This window comes from Perissodus microlepis, chromosome 3 (genome assembly GCF_051167445.1).
Source record: "Perissodus microlepis isolate ML-2025 ecotype Zambia chromosome 3, ASM5116744v1, whole genome shotgun sequence".
Lineage (NCBI taxonomy): Eukaryota > Metazoa > Chordata > Actinopteri > Cichliformes > Cichlidae > Perissodus > Perissodus microlepis.
In genome coordinates this window covers 23576601-23596053 of record NC_140463.1, presented here as the reverse complement: position 1 = coordinate 23596053, position 19453 = coordinate 23576601, and the positions used below count along the sequence as shown (strand labels likewise).

At 41.1% G+C, this 19453-nt stretch overlaps 1 protein-coding gene across 3 annotated transcripts in view; it reads right to left on the bottom strand.

The window, feature by feature from the left end:
* The window catches only part of nhsl2 (NHS-like 2), a 210980-nt gene that overhangs the window by 78928 nt on the left and 112599 nt on the right, over nt 1–19453 (bottom strand). Inside the window, exon 1 of one of the 3 annotated variants that reach the window (XM_084923629.1) lies at nt 14797–18735. The exons of the other annotated variants lie outside the window; for them this stretch is intronic. Within the exon in view, the coding sequence (XP_084779755.1) occupies nt 14797–14821 (25 nt within the window). The 5' untranslated portion in view covers nt 14822–18735. Of the gene's footprint in view, nt 1–14796; nt 18736–19453 lie in introns of those variants that run through there. 3 annotated transcript variants of the gene reach the window in all.

Sequence of the window (19453 nt, the reverse complement as noted above, 5' to 3'; positions counted from 1 at the left end):
CTAAACAGTTAAAACTAATCTTCCAGTCATCACCTGCCAGTAAAGGACCGTTTGTAGATGTTTAGGATTAGAAATGAACTCACGATGTGTCACACACAACCTGTTACCAAGGGACACTGAATCTGGACTTTGTGGCTGCTGGTCTTTAACAACTTGATCAATTACTGTTCCTTTCTTTAGAATAAAGACCAAACTCAGTGTGCTTAGGACACATGTAGCTGCACGAGTAAGTAGATGGGCATGTGGCAAGTTTTTGTGTTCACACAGGTGAGGCAACAACATATAGCACACAATTCTAGTAACATTCACAACAATGCAAGTGATAAATGGGTGATAGTCTACACAACGTAAAGCTCTCATAAAAACCACTAATATAAATGTGAATATCGTATAACCAGTGCTTGCCAAAGACATCAGTGCTATTTTGTGAATTCTGTGGATATAAATGAAAACAAAACAGCGAGGTCTTATTTAATAAACACAGCTGCTCCCGGCAGATGAAAAGCGTAACTTCTATAAATACAAAGCAGTCTGCTGTGTATGCCACACATGCGTAATGTCCCTGCATATATTAAAAAGAATGTTAAACAAATGCAGATTTGTTTCACATTCGCTGGTATGGCAGTAATATGGTGTGGACTATCTAATACCCACAGTGATCTAACATTGGCGGTGCTGCCAACGAGTGAGTCACATTCATTAGAGCTCCTGCTGAGCTGTAATCAGCCGTGAGTGCCACCTTAAAAAGGAAAGGAGATGATTTCTGACAGTCAAATGTTCGAGTTAAAAGGCTGATTTCCCAAAGCAAGATTCCTAATCTTTCATGTCATTCATCTTCTGCAGCCACACCACGGGCTGTGTACCAGCAACTCACTTGAGCGTATTTGAGCGTCCCGACCCAAGTATGAGCTTTATCTCATTTCTGCTCCTCTCTAAACTACAAAATCCCTTCAGATCCCCTTGAAACTCTCCTTCGGCGCTAATCTTGCATAGTTAAGTGAAAATAAGGTCAGGAGCTGCCCGACTAACACACACTTTGCAGGCATGTAAAGCGTTTGAAGGTGCGAGCGGAGGATTTGAAAACAACAAATTAGCAACACGTCATGCTGAGGCACAACGATGATTTCCATAAAGAAATTAGATTAGACCAAATATGACCAACAGCCAGTTTGAACTGCCTTCAGTTTACAGAGGAACTTTCTGGATCACCTCACAGCGCAAAAGCAGGGCAGGTGTCTGCTCTGTAAAGGAGAGACTAGAGCCTGACTGGCTTATTGGCGGATCGATATTATCAGTTAGTATTGGCTATTTGCACATCTATCTGTGTCTAGTGTCTAAAAGAAAAAAACATTCAATCATCAGATTTTTAAATAATTAAATATTGGCATTGGTCTATAAAACTCTATATTAGTTGAGATCTAGAAGGTACTACTTCTCAAGAGTAACTTTGTGTGCCTGAAAAAATAATTCTCATTTATCTCATACTGGGCATTTATGTTGTTCATACAGAGACAAAAGTAGAAACACTAGGAAGTGTATGCTTTGCTAATAAAAGCTAGGTAACTTTAACAAGCACTAGACACAAAGAAGGTAAGAAGACTTTTACACTGCAAGCAAGCTGTGATTTTTAAAACAGTTTTTATTAATCAGAGACTGATTCACATTTAGAGGTACTCGTGAGGGCAAGCAGGCATCCAGTATCTTTGCCCGGGAACAGCTGGACATATGTGGATTGGAAAAGCTGAGGATCAAACCTCTGACCCTCCAACTAGTAGACAGATGGAAATGCTTTGTTATGAGGGGGAAGGTTTTTCTTGGCACACTTTTGCCTCTATCCCTACGATAGACCCGGGGTGTAACCCTCCTCTTGCTCCGTGACAGCTGGGGTAGGCTCCAGCCATCCTACGACCCTGATTAGATAAGCAGAAGGAAAATGGACTTTTGGTATGTTACAACCATGGCAACCATCATCTTTGAATACCGTTGCCTCATTTGATGGCCTCCTCTGCTCCCTTAATGACAAGTTTTCTCAGGAAATATCAATAAAGACAAAGTTTGACCACCTTTAGAATAGTTTCCGAGTTTTTCCAAGCGTAGCTGCATAGGCAGAGACCACCTTCACTAACTTCTGATGCAAATCCACTTAGGTTGTTGTGGAAGCAGGCCGAAACACACGACAGAACAACTCAGTTTGGAAAACAGCTCAGTGTTTACTCCAGTAGGCTTTCAAGGGGTAAAGATTTAAAGGAATGTGGCCGTCACGACCAAGGAACTGGCCCTCAAAGTATCTCAATCTAGGAAGTGGAACTTGAAAAGGAAAACAAAACACAAACATCTTGCATTATGATTAATATGAAGGCTTTCTAAACTCAAATCCAAAGTGATCCATCAGATGGTGCCTTTCAGACAATTGGCAAAATGTAGACAGTCATAATTTAACTTAGATATATATAGGTGTCCCTTTCTCTAAGCAACTATGGGCCTCTAAAAATAAAAGGTGCCCACTGATATTGGCTATAAATGCAATTGTTGAGAAAGAAAAACATCAGCCCTTAAAACAGTCCACGCCCTGATCCAATCTCTGCTTACTCATATCCATATTGTTATAATGGACTGGGTGTCACCTTTCCACCCATGGCTATAAATTCAGAATCAACAGAGTCACAAATCATCTATCAGGTTGATTGATAACACACGCACATACACACACACACACACACACACACACACACACACACACACACACACACACACTGCAGATATCATTGCGCAGGACAAACACGGGCTGACTCAGCGTTGTCTGGCAGAGGTCAGGAAGTATGTGCATGTTTATGTGTGAACACGAGAGACAGACGGAGAGTCCGTATATCTGTCGATGTGTCCCTCCTCTCGCTCCTGAGGACAGGACTGCGGCGAAATGACAGGAAGTGATGTCACAGGTCTTCCAAGGTCAGTGGCTTCACCCATTCCTGTCCAATAAGCTTTCATGCTACACTTTTACTCTCGCCAGTTCACAAGCATGCACACAGACACGCACACACAGACACACACACACTTTCCTCTGCCAAGGTCCCTCCCTGCGACCTTTTAACCCTATCACCTGAGGTGAATGCACACTCGTCCTGCTGTAAACCATCAATCTTCCTTTATCACTTTACCTCACACACACACACACACACACACACACACACACACACACACACACACACACACACACCCTGTAGCAGATACACGTCCTACTGCCGTATACACTAGGACACAGAGGGTCCAAGGTATACTGTGCACACACACCAACACCCAAAACAGCTGTTAATTCATATCCACGGGGGAAAAACAAAAACAAAATCTCCCAGAGCAACACAAAATTTCAAAATAAAGGTTTAATAAGCCAGAACGTGATAGTGTTGGCGACACACAGCAGTTGGTCTGCAGCAGCCAGAAGGAAATCCTGTTTTACTGCCGACACTGTTTCCTCTAAATGTAAGAAGACGCTACAAGGAAACACTTACTTTCTATTACTGCATCACAGCCACAGTACACGATGTCGCTTTAACATTTTATACCGAGTAACACTCGCTCGTGAATTTAATATTTCATGTTGCAAACCGTCAGAGCTGCTGCTTTAAAACGACGGTATATCCCAGCGCTTTTATTTTGGCCTCCTGTCAAAGAGAAAGCCGTCATCCTCCAGCTGCTACCGCACTGCTTGACTTGAGCAGTACAAACATGAGGCAGTTGGAGGTGTGATCAGAGCTACACCGTCTTTTCTTTATGTAACAATAGTGGAATTACTTAGTGTTTAGTCTGAGCTTTGGATTCGGATAAACTTCCCACCAGGTCTACGATGCAGTGGCTGCTTTTCTTGTACTCTAGTGGGAGCAAACAGCCGGATGACAGATGTGGACATTTACTGCGTAAAAGAGAGTGGGCAAGAGATGAAGCTTTGGAGATTTCCAGTCTTAATTTTAAATGAAATCAAAGGAGCGAGGTTGATGTTTTCTGCATGCTTGTCAAAGAAGCTTGCAGCTTTTAGCTACCTCTAATCCACCATAGCCCACACTGCAAGCATAATACCATTTCAAATCCAACTTTCAGTGCAATACATCTGCTGTGAATCAAATTAAGTTAAAGTAGACATAGTGTTGTTGTCATATGCACATGTAGATAAACACAGGAAGTTTATGCTGTATAATTAAATTCTTATTTTGACGGACTTCTGCCACACAGCAGTCATAGAGACATTCTAATATAGTAAATAACGTATGATAAAAATTCAAATAAGATAAAAATAAACAGATTAAGTATCAAAAACAATGAATCAAACAATAAAATACAGTTAGGCTGGTAGAAACCGTGAAGCATTTGTAGCTAAAGAGCGCTTTGCATTGGAGATGGTGGAGACCAAAACAGAGCAAAAAGCAACTCTGGGGTAAAATTCCCAAGGAAGACAGATTTTTAAAAATTCAAAACATATATTTCAAGTCTGAAACTGTTGCTTTACTGTTACCCCCAAATTAAATGTTTTGGTTTGTGCTTGTATTCCTTGCACTGTTCCTCTGTGTATCATCTCAGGGCAGGTGAATAAAAGTAGTGAGCACAGAATTATTTCAGGCCACGCAATCAAGCTCAGCCGCCATTCATCAGCTGACAATAGCTGGTCTCCAGTCAGCCGATATCCACTTGGCTGATGCTGCCACACTGCCTACCTAATACTTTCCTGTCCCTTCAAGCTGCTTTGCAACCCAACTCCACCTCAGCTCCCTCTTTTCAAGCTGTGTCTGCCTTAATTGGTGCCATGTTTCTCATCCTATCTGCTTTCTCTGCTCTGTTTTGGGACTCAGGTCAAAATTACTGTAAATGGACTGGACTATATGTTTTATAAAATCACTGCAGTCGCCAGTTAAATTAATTGTCAGAATAAAACCATCCAAGGCTGTGCTGTGCTTCCTGTCTGGCACACTTTGACAGTTGGTCTCATCTGTCAGAGCAGACTACAGTCCCCAGAGTCTCCTTATTGCCGGTTGCCAGGCCCTCACATTTGTTTTGGCACACTTCCTCTACTTTCAGCCCACTCTAATAGAGTTAACCTTGTCTGACAGCAGACTACAAGCCCCATTAGGACCAGGTGACCGATAACCAGCTCCCACTGAGACTTACATCCACAGCTCTGCCCATAAAGAATGTGTTTACTTTTCCTTCTGCCCCTCTTTAAAGCTTATCTCCACGTTGTGTCAGCACGTATGGCGCTCTCATTGGGTTGACAGTGCACAGACCACCTTCGCCATACACCAGCCAACACATGCACATATTAACCCTGGAGGGCTGTGGCTTCTTGGTCAGATTACTTCCACCAGCTATTGTCTCAGATGCAAGCTTGACAGGAAACAGCACTCCATTTATTTCCTGTTCTTTTCCTGTTCCCCAGACAGCTCTAATAAACGTAAGCAACACAGATGAGACCCTGTGCTGCGCCATGATCCGATGAGCCTGAAGATGAACAATAAATAACCACAAATTTGACTTCATTGGGCATTTTAAAAAATGGATTTGTTTCAATTCAAAGCAAAAGATAAATGTTAGGTCACTACAAAAGTTTATGGTTAGCTCAGCAGACAGCACAGAATCTTTGTTGCAAAATACCCCACACGACTTAAAAAGCAACAAAGGTACAATATTCAGAGATTATATTTAAACAGAGCTAGGGCAGGAGCAAATAGCCTTCCATGCTGTATACTAACACAGTTAATGCATTAGCTTAGTGGGTAAAAGGAATCTGATTTGATTCCAGCTGGAGACAAGTCACCAAACAGAAACTTGGCCAAATCAAACATGTGGAGCCACCTGGCATGTTGACTCCTTGAGACGAAGGGATCAGCCTTTTAAGAGTAAAATGTGACAAGAAGACATTTGCCCACAGAATCTTTAGCTGATAGACATGAACAGCTTGTATGGATCGGTGCAAATGGAAAGTATCACTGCAGTAAAACGGTTCATTATAGGAGCAGAATGTAGTTTGAGTTTGGTGTCTGCTATAGGCTCGAAACTCAGCATGACTTCCCTTTACCGAGAGAAACTAGGGGATCGAAAAGCAAACACCCCCAGGATCGAAAAGCAAACATCCCCAGGATCCTACAGGTGGATGCTGGGGGGGTGGAGGGGTTACACTTAAAGATAGGACAACTGCAGAGGGAGAATGATGGGAAATAATGAAAGAAAACAAGCTGTCTACCTGAAACTGCTTGCAGGCTTCGCTCGAGTTAGCACAATGTCTATTTTGGACAGAAAATTGAACATGTAGAATGATTCCTGTTTTAGTGTAGTTTATGGTCCATGCTTTTCTCCCTCATCATTTCACATAACTCCTCATTTTCCAGAATTCCTATAATAGAGGTGGAGAATGGAAATTTAGCATGAGCCACTGAGCCACAGCAAACTTATTTCTTACTGGGGAACAACAATACAGCAGCAGCAGGCTGGAATAAACCATCATTTTCTATCAAATGAGAAGCAAAGACATCCACTGTGTAGCCTGTGAATCGTTAGTGAAGTCCCATCATGAAGCCATACTGGGGTTTTGAAATTGACTACAAAAAAGAGGACAGCGCTCACTGGTTGGCTAAAACTTTATAGTCAAAATGTTGTAGCAAGTCTGCACCTGTTTTATCCAATGTTGATGACCAGGTTCTATTCAATACGTCTTGAAAATAGTGACTGAGCCCGTAAAGTTGTAAAGAAACTGTTTGTCACAGAGAGCACCAAGAGTCTCTATCTTACAATATAAACCACCTTGAGGTGTTCGTTGTTGTGATTTAGCCCTTTATTTTCTCCAGTCTTTAACAATACACCAAACATTTCCTCACTAACTTACTCATCTCAGAAAGAAATGTAGAAAATGCTTTGCTAACAAAGGGAACTGGATAAACTCCTGTTGTTACGTTAAGCTAAACTAATCAGTTATACACACAAAAAAGTTCTGTAGCCTGACAGCTGACAGCTGTTGGTTAATTGATGTCAAAGTTGACTGAAAAACTGAAGGAAAAACTGCTGGACTGAGAAGTCAGAAGGAACACAGACACAAACACCAAGGCTGAAATGGAGCCAAAATACTTCAGGGAAAGTCACTTATGGGTCAAAGCCATCATTTACACGGCCATTTAATTCAGATTTGCACACGCACAAACACACACACACAAGCACGCAGTACAATCATCAGGCTCATGTGCTGCAGTGAGATCTGAACACAGAGACGATGCCACTGCTGTTAGCACTTTCCACCTGCATCAGAAAATTTATTGCAGCTGCCCGCTGTCCACTGATATCACTGCACAAATCACCTGCCCTGTGTTTCTGCTGCCTCTTCTGTAACCTTAAACTGAAGTCGAGTTTCAGTTCTTCTCTCCCTTTTCTTTTGCTTTGCTTCATCACTCATTACTTGGCCGCCTCAGGGGGGATGTGCAGCAAGAGACCAAACCTCCATCTCACTCGGTTTTGCAGTATGGGCCAAAAAGTACATCACCAAAGTATGACCTTGGAGTTCAGCCGGCCAGCCAAACCCTGACATTTTTCATTATGTTGTAAAAATGAGGCTAATGTGAATTCAATTTCACATTATTACCAACAATCAATCAATCAATCAATCAAATATATTTTTAGTTAAAACATTAAATTTAATGTTTTCAATCTACTTAAATTTATTTTAAAGTTAAGTTATAAATGCACTGTGATTGTGTTTTAAACAAACATAGAATCTGAAACAAAAAGAAACATAAAGTTTCCTTTCTTATGTTAATTAATTTTGTCACTGATTTAGGCCTCAGTCACAAAGCACTAGAGATCAGTTGGTAACTTCCTTGGTTCACTGTCACTGGTTGCTGGGTGAAAATAATTGCAATCATGGTGCTGCACTAAAAGACTCTCTCTCTCTCTACATTTATATATATATAGAAGATATATATATATAAAAACATGTGTATATATGTATATATACACGTTTTTACATCGACGGTTGATATTTGGTTCCCAGTCTCTGAGCCTTTATTTATTTCAGATTAAATACTGTTCGGGAATAAAATCAACTTTTGGCTTTACATTTACTGGTTAATGCTAGCATATTTTAGCCTTTGGCAAACTTATTTCCATCGACACGCTTCCAAAACTCCAACTTTAATTTAAATTAATAGAGTTTGAGTTTCTTTACTGTTCTTCTAACATCACTGCAAATGTTATTTCTGTAAATCGCACTGGAGCATATATCGGTATATAGAGTATATTTCAATACATTTCAATTTCACACCAGCAGCTCCATCAATTTATGGTTGAGTGAGAGAGATGATTGAACTGTGTGTTCAGACTGTGGTTAAGCAGCTAGAGGACAGCGAATCAGACCAACATTCAAAAGCAGCTGTGTGAACTGTAAAGCTGAAATTTTCAGTTAAAGTATTTTGCGAATTGATATCAATGCCTATATAATTGTTGAGAAATGAAACAAGATTAAGACTTAATTATATGTTTGTTTTGTTTTCCTAATCTATGTCACTTCTCATCAGACTAAAAAGGAAATATTTCAGTGATAGACTATCACACAAATGAGGTGTAAACGTTAAATAAACATGCACATAAAAAATAAACATTTCAGGAAAACACTCGAAACAATATATGAAATGATTCCAAAAAACAGAAAACCCATCACTTAATAGATATTTCAAACAGAGGCAGAGCTAAGGTGTGGTCAATGAAGGTCAAAGCCACTAACATAGACCAAAATTTGACCAACTATCTAGTCTTCCCACACAATCACTGCTGAAGCTACTTAAGCTTAGCCTGTGTCATTTCAGGCTGAGGTTAAAACTTAAAATCTTTGGTTCTCCTACATCACACAGTGAAATAGGTAGACCTAAAAAAACCTCTGAAATTTAAACTGACCATCATATGGAGGATTTACAGTACTGTGTTTGGGTCCATTTCTGTAGGCCTGTTGAGAGAGTATGCAACAGTGCTTGCATGCAGTCCTGCAAAAATCAACAGTATGTAGCTCAGCGTAGGTGATGCTGATTTGAAACCTTGATCTACTAACAAACCAATAAAACTCCATCATTTGTGGAAAAAGAAAAGAAAGAAAGAAAAAGAAAATAATCTTTGATGTCTACCTAGATACTCACAGAACTGTAGTTACATCAATAACCATGTTCTAGCAGTTTTTTGCTCACACCTAGACAGATTTTAACTGCCCCATCAGCCATTAGCTGGTGTAATAATCTTATAATCCATCCATCCATCCATCCATCCATCAATCTTCCCCATATCTGCTTTACTGTTATCAGAGATGTTGCTATTCAAGTTATCATGGGGTATTAGATGGGGTACACCCTGTGCAGCTTGGCAGACTGTCGCAGGGCTAACACAGAGAAAAAGACAGCTATTCAAATTCACACCAATGGCTAATTTTGAATCACCAGGTAACCTAACTGTACATTGGACTGTGGGAGGAAGTTGGAGTAGTTGAAAAGAGCCCAGGCAGGCGCAAGGAAACTGTGTAAACATTAGGGCTGCCACGATTAGTCGACTAGTCACGATTACGTCGACTATCAAAATCGTCGACGACTGATTTAATAGTCGACGCGTCGTTTGAAGCTTTGTAAGATCACAAAAGACGCAGGACTAAGTAGTAGGATTTAAGAGTGTAATAACGGACTGAAACAGAAGATGGCAGCACTGCGTGTACAAGGATGCCAGCTGCCGTTAAACCCCGAAGAAGAAGAGCCTGTGTCCCAGAATTCATAGCTTAGCCCAGCTCAGTTTCCAACAACGGTGGCAGCTAGTTAGTTTTAATGTTACTCTTATTATTCTTTCTGGGTCACAAAATAAACGTTTAACATATTTTCAGGCGAGAATGTAGCTGTGTAAACCTCAAATATCTGCTCAGTTTATCAAGACACCACATATTTTCAAAAGCGCTCCGACGTTTTCGGAGACGTCTGTTACCCACTAGCTCGATAGCTAGCCGGGGGCAAGGCTCACTAGAGCCGTGAGAACACCGGACTCCCGGCAGATCGTTTTCAAACCCACCGCCGTCTTTCGCTACTCAGGTTAAACATATATAAGTCACTTAGATAACTTAAAAATGTTATCGTTTGGCTTTTTTTTTAGTATTTTATTTGTTCCTGAGTAAATCGGTTTGGCTGAGATTAAAGTTATAGTTTTTACACAGCTGAATAAACGTCAAGCAGACAGCTGATTATCAGAAGTGTGAGATGCTCGAGAATATACTCCGGTGTCCCGTTATATTTTAGATAGCAAGGAGTTTATTAAATTTCACAGAAACAATCTGCAGATTTCATTAAACTTTAATAAACTATCATCTTGTCTTTATTTTTAGTTAGCACATACCTTAAACACTTAAAGCTGTAAGCTAATGATAGTTATATAAGAGCAGATGCTGCTGGTGCAATAAGCTGTACGTTTTACGTCCAATGGATGATGATCTGATTAGTCGACTAATCGCAAAAATAATCGGTGACTAGTTGACTATCAAAATAATCGTTTGTGGCAGCCCTAGTAAACATCAGTCATGCCTGCTTAAGTAAATGACCAAAACAAATGAGCAGTGCAGGAAAAACTCCATTACTTACTCCAGTGTAATGTGATGGTCTCACCTCAAGAAACCTTATAAAAATTGCCCGGCTCCCCCACTGACTTTAACACCTGGAAACTGTTCATTTTACTAAGTAAAAAATGTTTTTTTCTGTGTCTTAACAGCTGTTACGCTGTCTCATTATAATTCTGATATTATTTGGATGCGATTCAGACTTTTTATGTATCTGCATCAGACCATTACTTCACACAAAGCTGCCACTGCTGCCTCCAGCAGCACCCGTAATCTGTCACACTGAAGAAATCCATCAGTCGCTCGCTTGCCGCCAAAAAATATAAAACTCTACTAAGTTTAAATTAACACTGCACAAACATGCCCCCGCTCCTCTGCCTTCCTCCTCCCTTCATGGCCGTCACTCAGTCCATCGAAGCCACGGCCCATCCCACAATCGGGGCGCCACATTTAGCAACTCATCTGCATAAAAATTCAATGATTTCTTTCTCCTTTCATTTTCATATTAAATTGGGCAGAAGAGGGAAAAGATCGAGAGTGTAAGAGAAAGAATGAAGAGGGAGAAAAGAGAGAGATAATGAGTGTGGTGTGTGTGCGTGTGACCATGCCTTCGTTCATTTTTCCACACTGGAGTGTAAAATGGTGCAAAAGAGAACCACAACTGTGTGTGTGTGTGTCTTTGTCTGTGTCTGTGTGTGTGTGTTGGATATTGTAATGGCTATTGGAAACTACAGTAGCTTAGTACCAAACCACAAGCCAAAGTAAAAATGCACTTTCAGCAACACACTCAAGCCAATATATTTGTGTGTGTGTGTGTGTGTGTGTGTGTGTGTGTGTGTGTGTGTGTGTGTGTGTGTGTGTATGAGCCAGACACACACAGACACACACACACACATCCTCAGATGACCTCGGCTGACCTTGTGGGTCTGCAACAGCCATGTGCGAAGGTTTTCTGAGGGTGAAAAAGACACGCAAAGTGCAAAGTGTGAACTCCTCGACACACAAAGAGCCTTTCAGTGGCGATGAGACGCTTGCAAACCAGTCTGCCTCCTCAAGTCACACCAACAGTTCTTACAGCAAAACCAAAGTCTGCTTAAATTCGACTAACGTCATGTGCGTTGCACTCTAGCAGTTATTTTTTCTTGCTGTTTTTGAGTTAAGTGATTATTAATTTTGTGTGAAATGTGAGAAAAAGGTGAAAAACTTCATGTCATACAGACCAAGTTGATATATTAAAATTAGGGTTGAAGGAAACGGTACTAACTGCCTGACCTGGGAAGCCATCAGCTAGCCTGCTAATTTGGCTTCTGCTGGCGGAAACTTCCAACTTCCAGTGGATATCCAGAACAGCTTATGATGGATATCCTGGCCAAGACTTCCTGCTCTGTTCTCCAGTTATTGCCGTTAATATCTTTTTAAAGGGTAATGAAAGCCTTATGGGGGAATAATGGCTCAGCAGTGGTAGCTACCGACTGCCCGTCTACCTGCAGAAAGCGTCTGTTGTCAGGTGTTGGCAGTGTCATGTGGTACAAATGGTCTGATTGTGATGTTACTGGACCCTCAGCCGGCTGTGGAGAAGAACAAAGTTTTGACATACAAACAGCTGAAGTGACACCAGAGTGTTACAAAGAGTCAAGTGTCCACTTGAGCCACCGTCTGTGCTTTTACTGCTGGATGTTTTGATTGTTACGTTTTAGTTTTTCACACTTTTCACACTTCTTCGTTGTCACTACCAGCCGTTTGTCAACCAATCAGCATTCAACTGACACACAGCATCATCCACAGTGAACACCATGCAGTTGGGATTTTAGAGGGAGCATATTTGTGATGGTTGGAAACACCTCTCCAGAGTGAATACCTCTGCAAACAGACACAATCACAGCGCTGTAAATTAAGTAACAGTTGCTATTAGTTTGGAAATTGCTCTTTTGCTTGTCACACAGACTGTTTACATGCAATGCAACCAAAGTTGGTTTGAATTTGATTAGCCATTAGAACTCAAACAACAAATGGAAACTAGTTTCTGGGACCTAAAATCTTGTACCTTGCCTACAAAAATGAATAAATAAATTTTCCAGCTTCTCCCTTGCCACAAGGGGTCACTACAGGTAGCCCTGCATGCTTTTTCTAAAACTATAACTAAATCTGAGTCCCAGTGCAAAGTTAAAGTCAATTAAAGCTAGCATGTCATAAGTCTACCACATCATTATCACACAGTCGAAGTTGAGAGTGGGTGCTTTGTGTGTGAGAAACTTCAAATAGTTCCTGATGAACACAGAGTAGTGCATTTGCTTGAAATGTCCACTCCAAATAAAAAAACACTTGCTTCAAAATTAGCACTGTTGCCGCACAGCAAGAAGGTCCTGAGTTCAATTCCACCATCAGGCCGTGGTCTTTCTGTGTGAAGTTTGCATGTTCTCCCCGTGTTTGTGTGGGTTCCCTCCGGGTACTCCGGCTTCCTCCCACAGTCCAAAGACATGCAGTTAGTGGGGATAGGTTAACTGATTAATCCAAATTGCCCATAGGTGTGAATGTGAGCGCAAATGGTTGTCTGTCTCTGTGTGTTAGCCCTGCGACAGACTGGCGACCTGTCCAGGGTGTACCCCGCCTCTCGCCCTATGACAGCTAAGATAGGCTCCAGCGCCCCCCGTGACCCTGAAAAGGATAAGCGGAAGCGAATGGATGGATGGATGAACACCGAGTAGTGCATTTGCTTGAAATGTCCACTCCAAATAAAAAAAACACTTGCTTCAAAATTACAAAAATATTTATTTATGATACTATATGAAACTCATAGCTGATAAAAAGGACCCTCAAAGATCTGTTCCCCACAGAAACAGACTCAGTGCAGCAGCAGCCAAAATCAAACCTGAATAAAATTCAATGTGAAATAACTGCCTGTGACTTAAAGTGGGCAGGTCCTGAGTTAAACGTATTTCCGCTCTGAGATGAGCGACTGAAGCGACTACTGATGGGAGGGAAGCACACCTTTAATTGCTGGTGGTAAATACATTGGTGGGTTTTCTGCACGACTGGAAGCCCTAGTGTTTATTTTAGGGACTACACGAGAGCTACAAAGTGACGATGCATGGTGAGCACCGTCTCTTTGTAGCTTATGATCAAAATCGATGACACTTTACATATAAATGTGTGTGTAGATCCAATACTTTGTACACTATCAGAGCAGATAAGAAAACTAAGAACTTAAAATTTTAAGTGAAGCACATAAAAAACCTCATTTAATTTCTTTCCAAAGCAAACAATGTGTTTTTGTCTAAAATGGAAAGTTTTTTATTGTTTATGACTCATTTTTATTTTTCTTGTGTATTTTATCAAATAATTACTCTTTTCAAATGTGAACAATTTGTATTTTCTATTTGTTATCTTAACTTTTCGTTCGCTTTAACCTGTTTTGTTTTTGGCCCTAATTGCTGGCTTCCTGTTTGAATTTAGCAATTTGACTTTGAAAGCAGTTTGCAAAGCAGTTTGTTAGACAAGCAAAGAGGCTTCAAAAACAAAGTTATCATCAGTATTAATGTGGTTAAATGCTAAAATTCCCAGCTCTGATGCTTCTGACCAAAAACTGGGGGGAAATGTGAGTAAAATTATGCAAAACACATGGAGAATATTTCCATTTGATAAGTGGATGCAGATCCTGGAACAAGCTCAGAACACGATTTCAACACTTGAAAATAATTAAGGTGAAAAATGAAAAAGAAATTAAATTATTTATTGATCTTTAAAGTGATTTAATTCAGCTTTCATCCCAAAGCCTGAATAGAAAACAGTACCTCAGTTTGCTCTGTGCTGCTTTTCATTGTTTTCCCTTTTCTAACATCCTGTGAAATTCAAAGTGGCAATGACAAACACCAGACACCACAGTGCCGCTGCCCCTCACAGCACACAAGTGTTCACTGCCATGCACGATAAAAAATTTAGCCTCCTAATGCTAGAAAAGCATCCCAGCTACAAAGAAACGCACCAAAGCTAAGTTAAACACCCCGAAATGAGGCACACATGCTACACGGCAATCACGCCATCCTCACCAACGTCAAGTGTAACATTCCTGAGAATTTCTAATCATCGCAAGTAGCTGTGCTCCTCGTTTCAGTATCACTCCGCTCCCTGCTCCAACTTTTTCTGCACTTTTCATCCCTCCACAAAAAAAAGAAACCATTTTAAACGTCTCTTACCCAGTCTGGCCCAGAAAACTTCCATGTCCGAGCTTCTAAAGTCTATCCGGCACACCAACTTTCACACCCATGTAGCCTCAGAGGAGGAAAAAGAGGTGAGGGAGAGAGGGCAAAAAGACGAAGAAGAAGAAGAAGAGAAGGAGGAGGAGGAAAAGAGGCCAGCTGCCTGTTGAGGTAAACCCAGTGACTCATTCAGGCTGTGGCTCCGAGCGTGTCAGCAGGCAAATATGAGCGAGAGAGGGGGGAATAAGATCCAGCAGGACCAGAGGGGAGAAGCCAGAATAGTGTGCAGGGGGAAAAGGACGCTTTCTGTCAGAGGGTGAGAGAGGAGAAAGGGAGGAAACTGATGGTGCCCGGTGTTGTGCCTTCCCACTCCTTTTTTTTCCCACCCTCACTCTTCCTCCCCCACTTCCAGCCACTTCCCCTCCTTCTTTCTCCCTCGCTGCTCTCAGCATAAAGGAATCTTAAGTGTTTAAGAGGTGATCAGCAGCCCTAAGAAGTGGAAGAAAATAAAAACACTAACATGTTTCCTGCAGCCCTGCATGCGTTCCTGGGGACTACATTCATATGGTCTTCACAACTGATGACTAGCACTAAGCATGTGAGGAATAAAATCAATAAATATCAGCATGCTAGGGTATTTTCAGATATTTCATGCTTTAAACTGCACAAACTACAAGAAGTGCAGGGTGGGAAACATTTACTGTTGCAGGAAGGAAACCTCCCCATTATCTAAGAGTCCTCGCAGTTTATCTCTCTCTCTCTCTGCCTGTAGACCAAATTTGTGTTGTCTGTGTCACCTACTGAAGCCTGACCTTTCAAACAAGAGCCGAGACGGACGTATGTCATCAGCGTCTCTTGTTTATCAGCCAGACTAAGGAGAACAGGGTGAAGGAGACAATGAGATGGAAGCAAATGATCCAAAAGGGATCAGTCGAAAGAAAACCACGTTAAATGGTTGTGTTCAGATATAGATCCGATGTGGTTATGTGTCATTAAGCCTTTTTGCATCTGGATGGTAAAAGTGTTAAAAGTACGCTAAGGTAGTATGATGGTGTCGTGCTAAGAACTGCTAGCTCATAGCAAGAAAGGTCTGGCTTTCAGAGTGCTACTCGTGTGTGGAGGTGGCAGTGATGTTGAGGAGGAAGAGCGTCCTTTCGCTTGTCGATCCATTTTAGGAATGTCTTTTTATAGTCGTCTTTTCAACATCTTGCCAATGAGTGTGTCCTTGTAGAGCCCGAGGTCTCTGATACCAGCAGCATATTTGTTTCCGGTCATAATAGCTGGTTATATTTAAAGCTGTGCACACAGCGAGCTAATACACCACATTCCCATGGCTATAGAAACTGCACAGCAGGTTAATGCAGTCATTTAGAACAGGCTGCCGAACACTTGCAGTGCAGCTTTATCAGCCTGTTGAACAAATTTAGGATCAGATCATTATTATTAAGCTCATTTTACTTCTGCTGCTACACATTTTCAGATGCCAAACAATCACAACATGTCAGAGCTGAAAGATGTTTTCCTGGCTGGATTGTCACTTTCACAACAACACACCTCATTCACACGTATGCATTCAGGCAATGACAAAGTGTGCGAATGTGTTTTCAGGAAGTAAGAGAGGAAGGAAAGCACCCTGGCCAAACCAACAGAGGAAAAGGAAAAGGGGGAAAAGGTATAAACAATTAGATGTTTGTTCCATTTAAAAATGTAACCAACGTGATACTGATAAGAATAATATGGATTTGATAATTAAATATGTAAGAAAAAGCTACAGAATTGCTGAATCGGTGGATTTAGATAATCTGCTGTGTTTTGTTAGTGGCTGAGGCAAAGCACCATTTTTGGTTTGTTCCTAAAAAAGGCTGAAGACAAGACAATCAAGTCTAGAGTTTGACTGACCAAAGTTGAGTCAGTCAACACTGTAGTTGGAGATTTTTTCACTCTCATCAAAGAATTTTGTTGATGTACTGTAAGGTAAGAAATCTTGAAAACATAAATAAATACTGATCACCTACAGCAGCTGCAGCAGAGTGTTGGTGATGTTTACGCACTCAACGACCTCGCTCTGTAGCTTTATGCCGTCTGACACTTTGTGGTTGAGTTACTGCGATTCTTAGATTTGTCAGTGTCACTGTCACCAAACCACACATTCTTCTCTCACTCTATCACACGCTTTCTGTAGATCGACAAAGACACAGTAAAGCTCCTTCTATACTTTTTCATCAACACTCTCAAAGCAAACATCACATCTGTTGTGCTCTGTCTCAACATGAAGCCATACTGCTGCTCACTGATCCTCGTCTCTCTTCTTTACGTAGCTTCAACATGGCATAAAAAGAGAAACAAAATATGCTGGTGCATGCTGATGCTGTGTTTCGTTGTGATTTATATGATTATTAAACTATTACTTTCGTAACAGGATGCGGACTTAAAGGACTAAGCTGGGTTAAATCTATCACAGCTAAAAAAAGAAGCTAACTGTGGAAAATTATGGACAAAGCCCTCAGCAAGATACCACCACACAATGGAGAGAAAGCATACAATGGATGCACAGCAAAGGAAGAATTAGTGCAACCAAGTCAATGACAGGTGTTGTTAGTACGGGACATTTGCTGGCCTGGGCGCTGGCCCGGATGCTGAGTATGCAGATCTGCCACCCAGGGAGCACATATGATTAATCCTCCCTCCACCTTTAAATACAACAGCACCGGTTCCTCTCAGCAAGGCACTAAACCCCCGACAGAGCCGAAGAAGCTGCTGCTCAGTAACCAGTGAGTAAGTCTGAGGCTTTGCTCAGCGGCTCAAAGGAAACTGGGAGTTCAGGAGGAGCTCAGCTGTAAATATCACTCAGATAACTGAAGGTTAAAGACTCCTCAGCAGGTTTGATATATTCTTGAGACACCAGAGCATCAGTGAAGCTCCGCAAAGTCCTTAATTACATGTTTTAAGTATGCAGGAACGTGATCTCACCCACACACATACAAGCAGGTGCTCAACCGCTGCATGTGTAACCCTCAGAGCTTTGTATACGATGACTCAGCAGCAATGTTTCCTCTTCATCACAGGCACAAACTGCTCTCCGAACAAAGACGGGCTCCGTGTCAAGAAACAACAAGAAGGGTGCGGAGCTGGCGTCTGTAACGCTCAGATTGAAGTCTTAGCGGTTTAGCACGCCGCCGTGAGTGTTTCAGTGGCTGCACAAACACAAAATAAATAACTTGCAAAATGCAGCTGTCCTTATCTCAGCGTCTCAGTTTAGGACAAAACCTGCAAAAAGAGCATCTAACTCCTGAGGATTCTTCTCAAGCCCTCCATAAAGTAAAAAGATAATAATCAGTTTAAAAAATATATGTTTTTCTTGAACCTTTTGTTAGCACTTCACTGCGGTTTAAAAACTATTGGAAAGTGTTTTTTGTCTACCAATGGTGTGAAAAGCGACCTGCAGACCAAACCACAAAGCTCAAGCCGGTTCCGAGGGACGAAGGCGCAGAAGAAAATGAGACTTTCTTGCTGTTTTTTCTCTTTTAGTGCTAGTTTAATCCGCAGATTTGGCTGCTTTGTTGATAAGGTCAGTTGGAGTTGTAACAGAGGATGTGACTCACAGCTAATAGGAGCACTAAAGGTGCTCTAAAACTCTCGACTCCTGATTGCTGCAATTTGCATCAAAACTCGTACGCCTTCTCTCAGCTGTAACTCGGTCAAATGCAAATGTGCAGAAAGTATCTTTATACTAGTGCTGGGCATTTAAAGATTAATATATCTTATTAATATATCCACTTTAAAATGTTTGTCAGAGAACGGCAAAGTTGAGGGTTTGGTAGCTGTCCAACCACTTAAATACACTTGAAGACATATTCACACGTGTTTCTAAGAAGGAAAGCTTTGATTTGTATGGGCTCAAAATGTGGTCATAAATATTTTGTACTTGTAAAAAAGATTTGTACTTGTAAAAAAGATTTGTATGTGTAAAAAGAATTTGTGTGTGTAAAAAAGATTTGTGTGTGCGTAAAAAAGATTTGTATGTGTAAAAAGAATTTGTGTGTTTGTAAAAAAGATTTGTATGTGTAAAAAAGATTTGTGTGTGTGTGTAAAAAAGATTTGTATGTGTAAAAAAGATTTGTGTGTGCGTAAAAAAGATTTGTATGTGTAAAAAGAATTTGTGTGTTTGTAAAAAAGATTTGTGTGTGTGTAAAAAAGATTTGTGTGTGCGTAAAAAAGATTTGTGTGTGGACTTAGCCCAAAAAAAACCCTGCAAGGTACAAGTACGAATTTTGACCCTATTTTTCTTCCTTTCATCTGATTGGTCAATGTCATGTCAATCACAAATGTAACAATCCAATCAGAGAACAGATGGGTTTGGCTGTTGGAGGGGCGCTTTTTTGAACTGCAGGTCTTTGAAGGGAATAAATGCCCTTTTACATGCCAACCCAGCGTTTTCCTTCATCACCACGAAGGAAAACAGTCTGTGGTCGTCCGAGTTTGGTGATTTTTGTGTCACAGGTCTACGTGTTTAATATAGGGACTTCCACAGCCTTTTCAACAGCGCTGCGGACCGCGGGGTGGGGGCGGGCAGTGTTTTGGAAATGACAGTCTTCATTACAAAGCTTTCTTCGTTATGAATTAGCATACATGTTTTTATTGAACATTTGAAGAA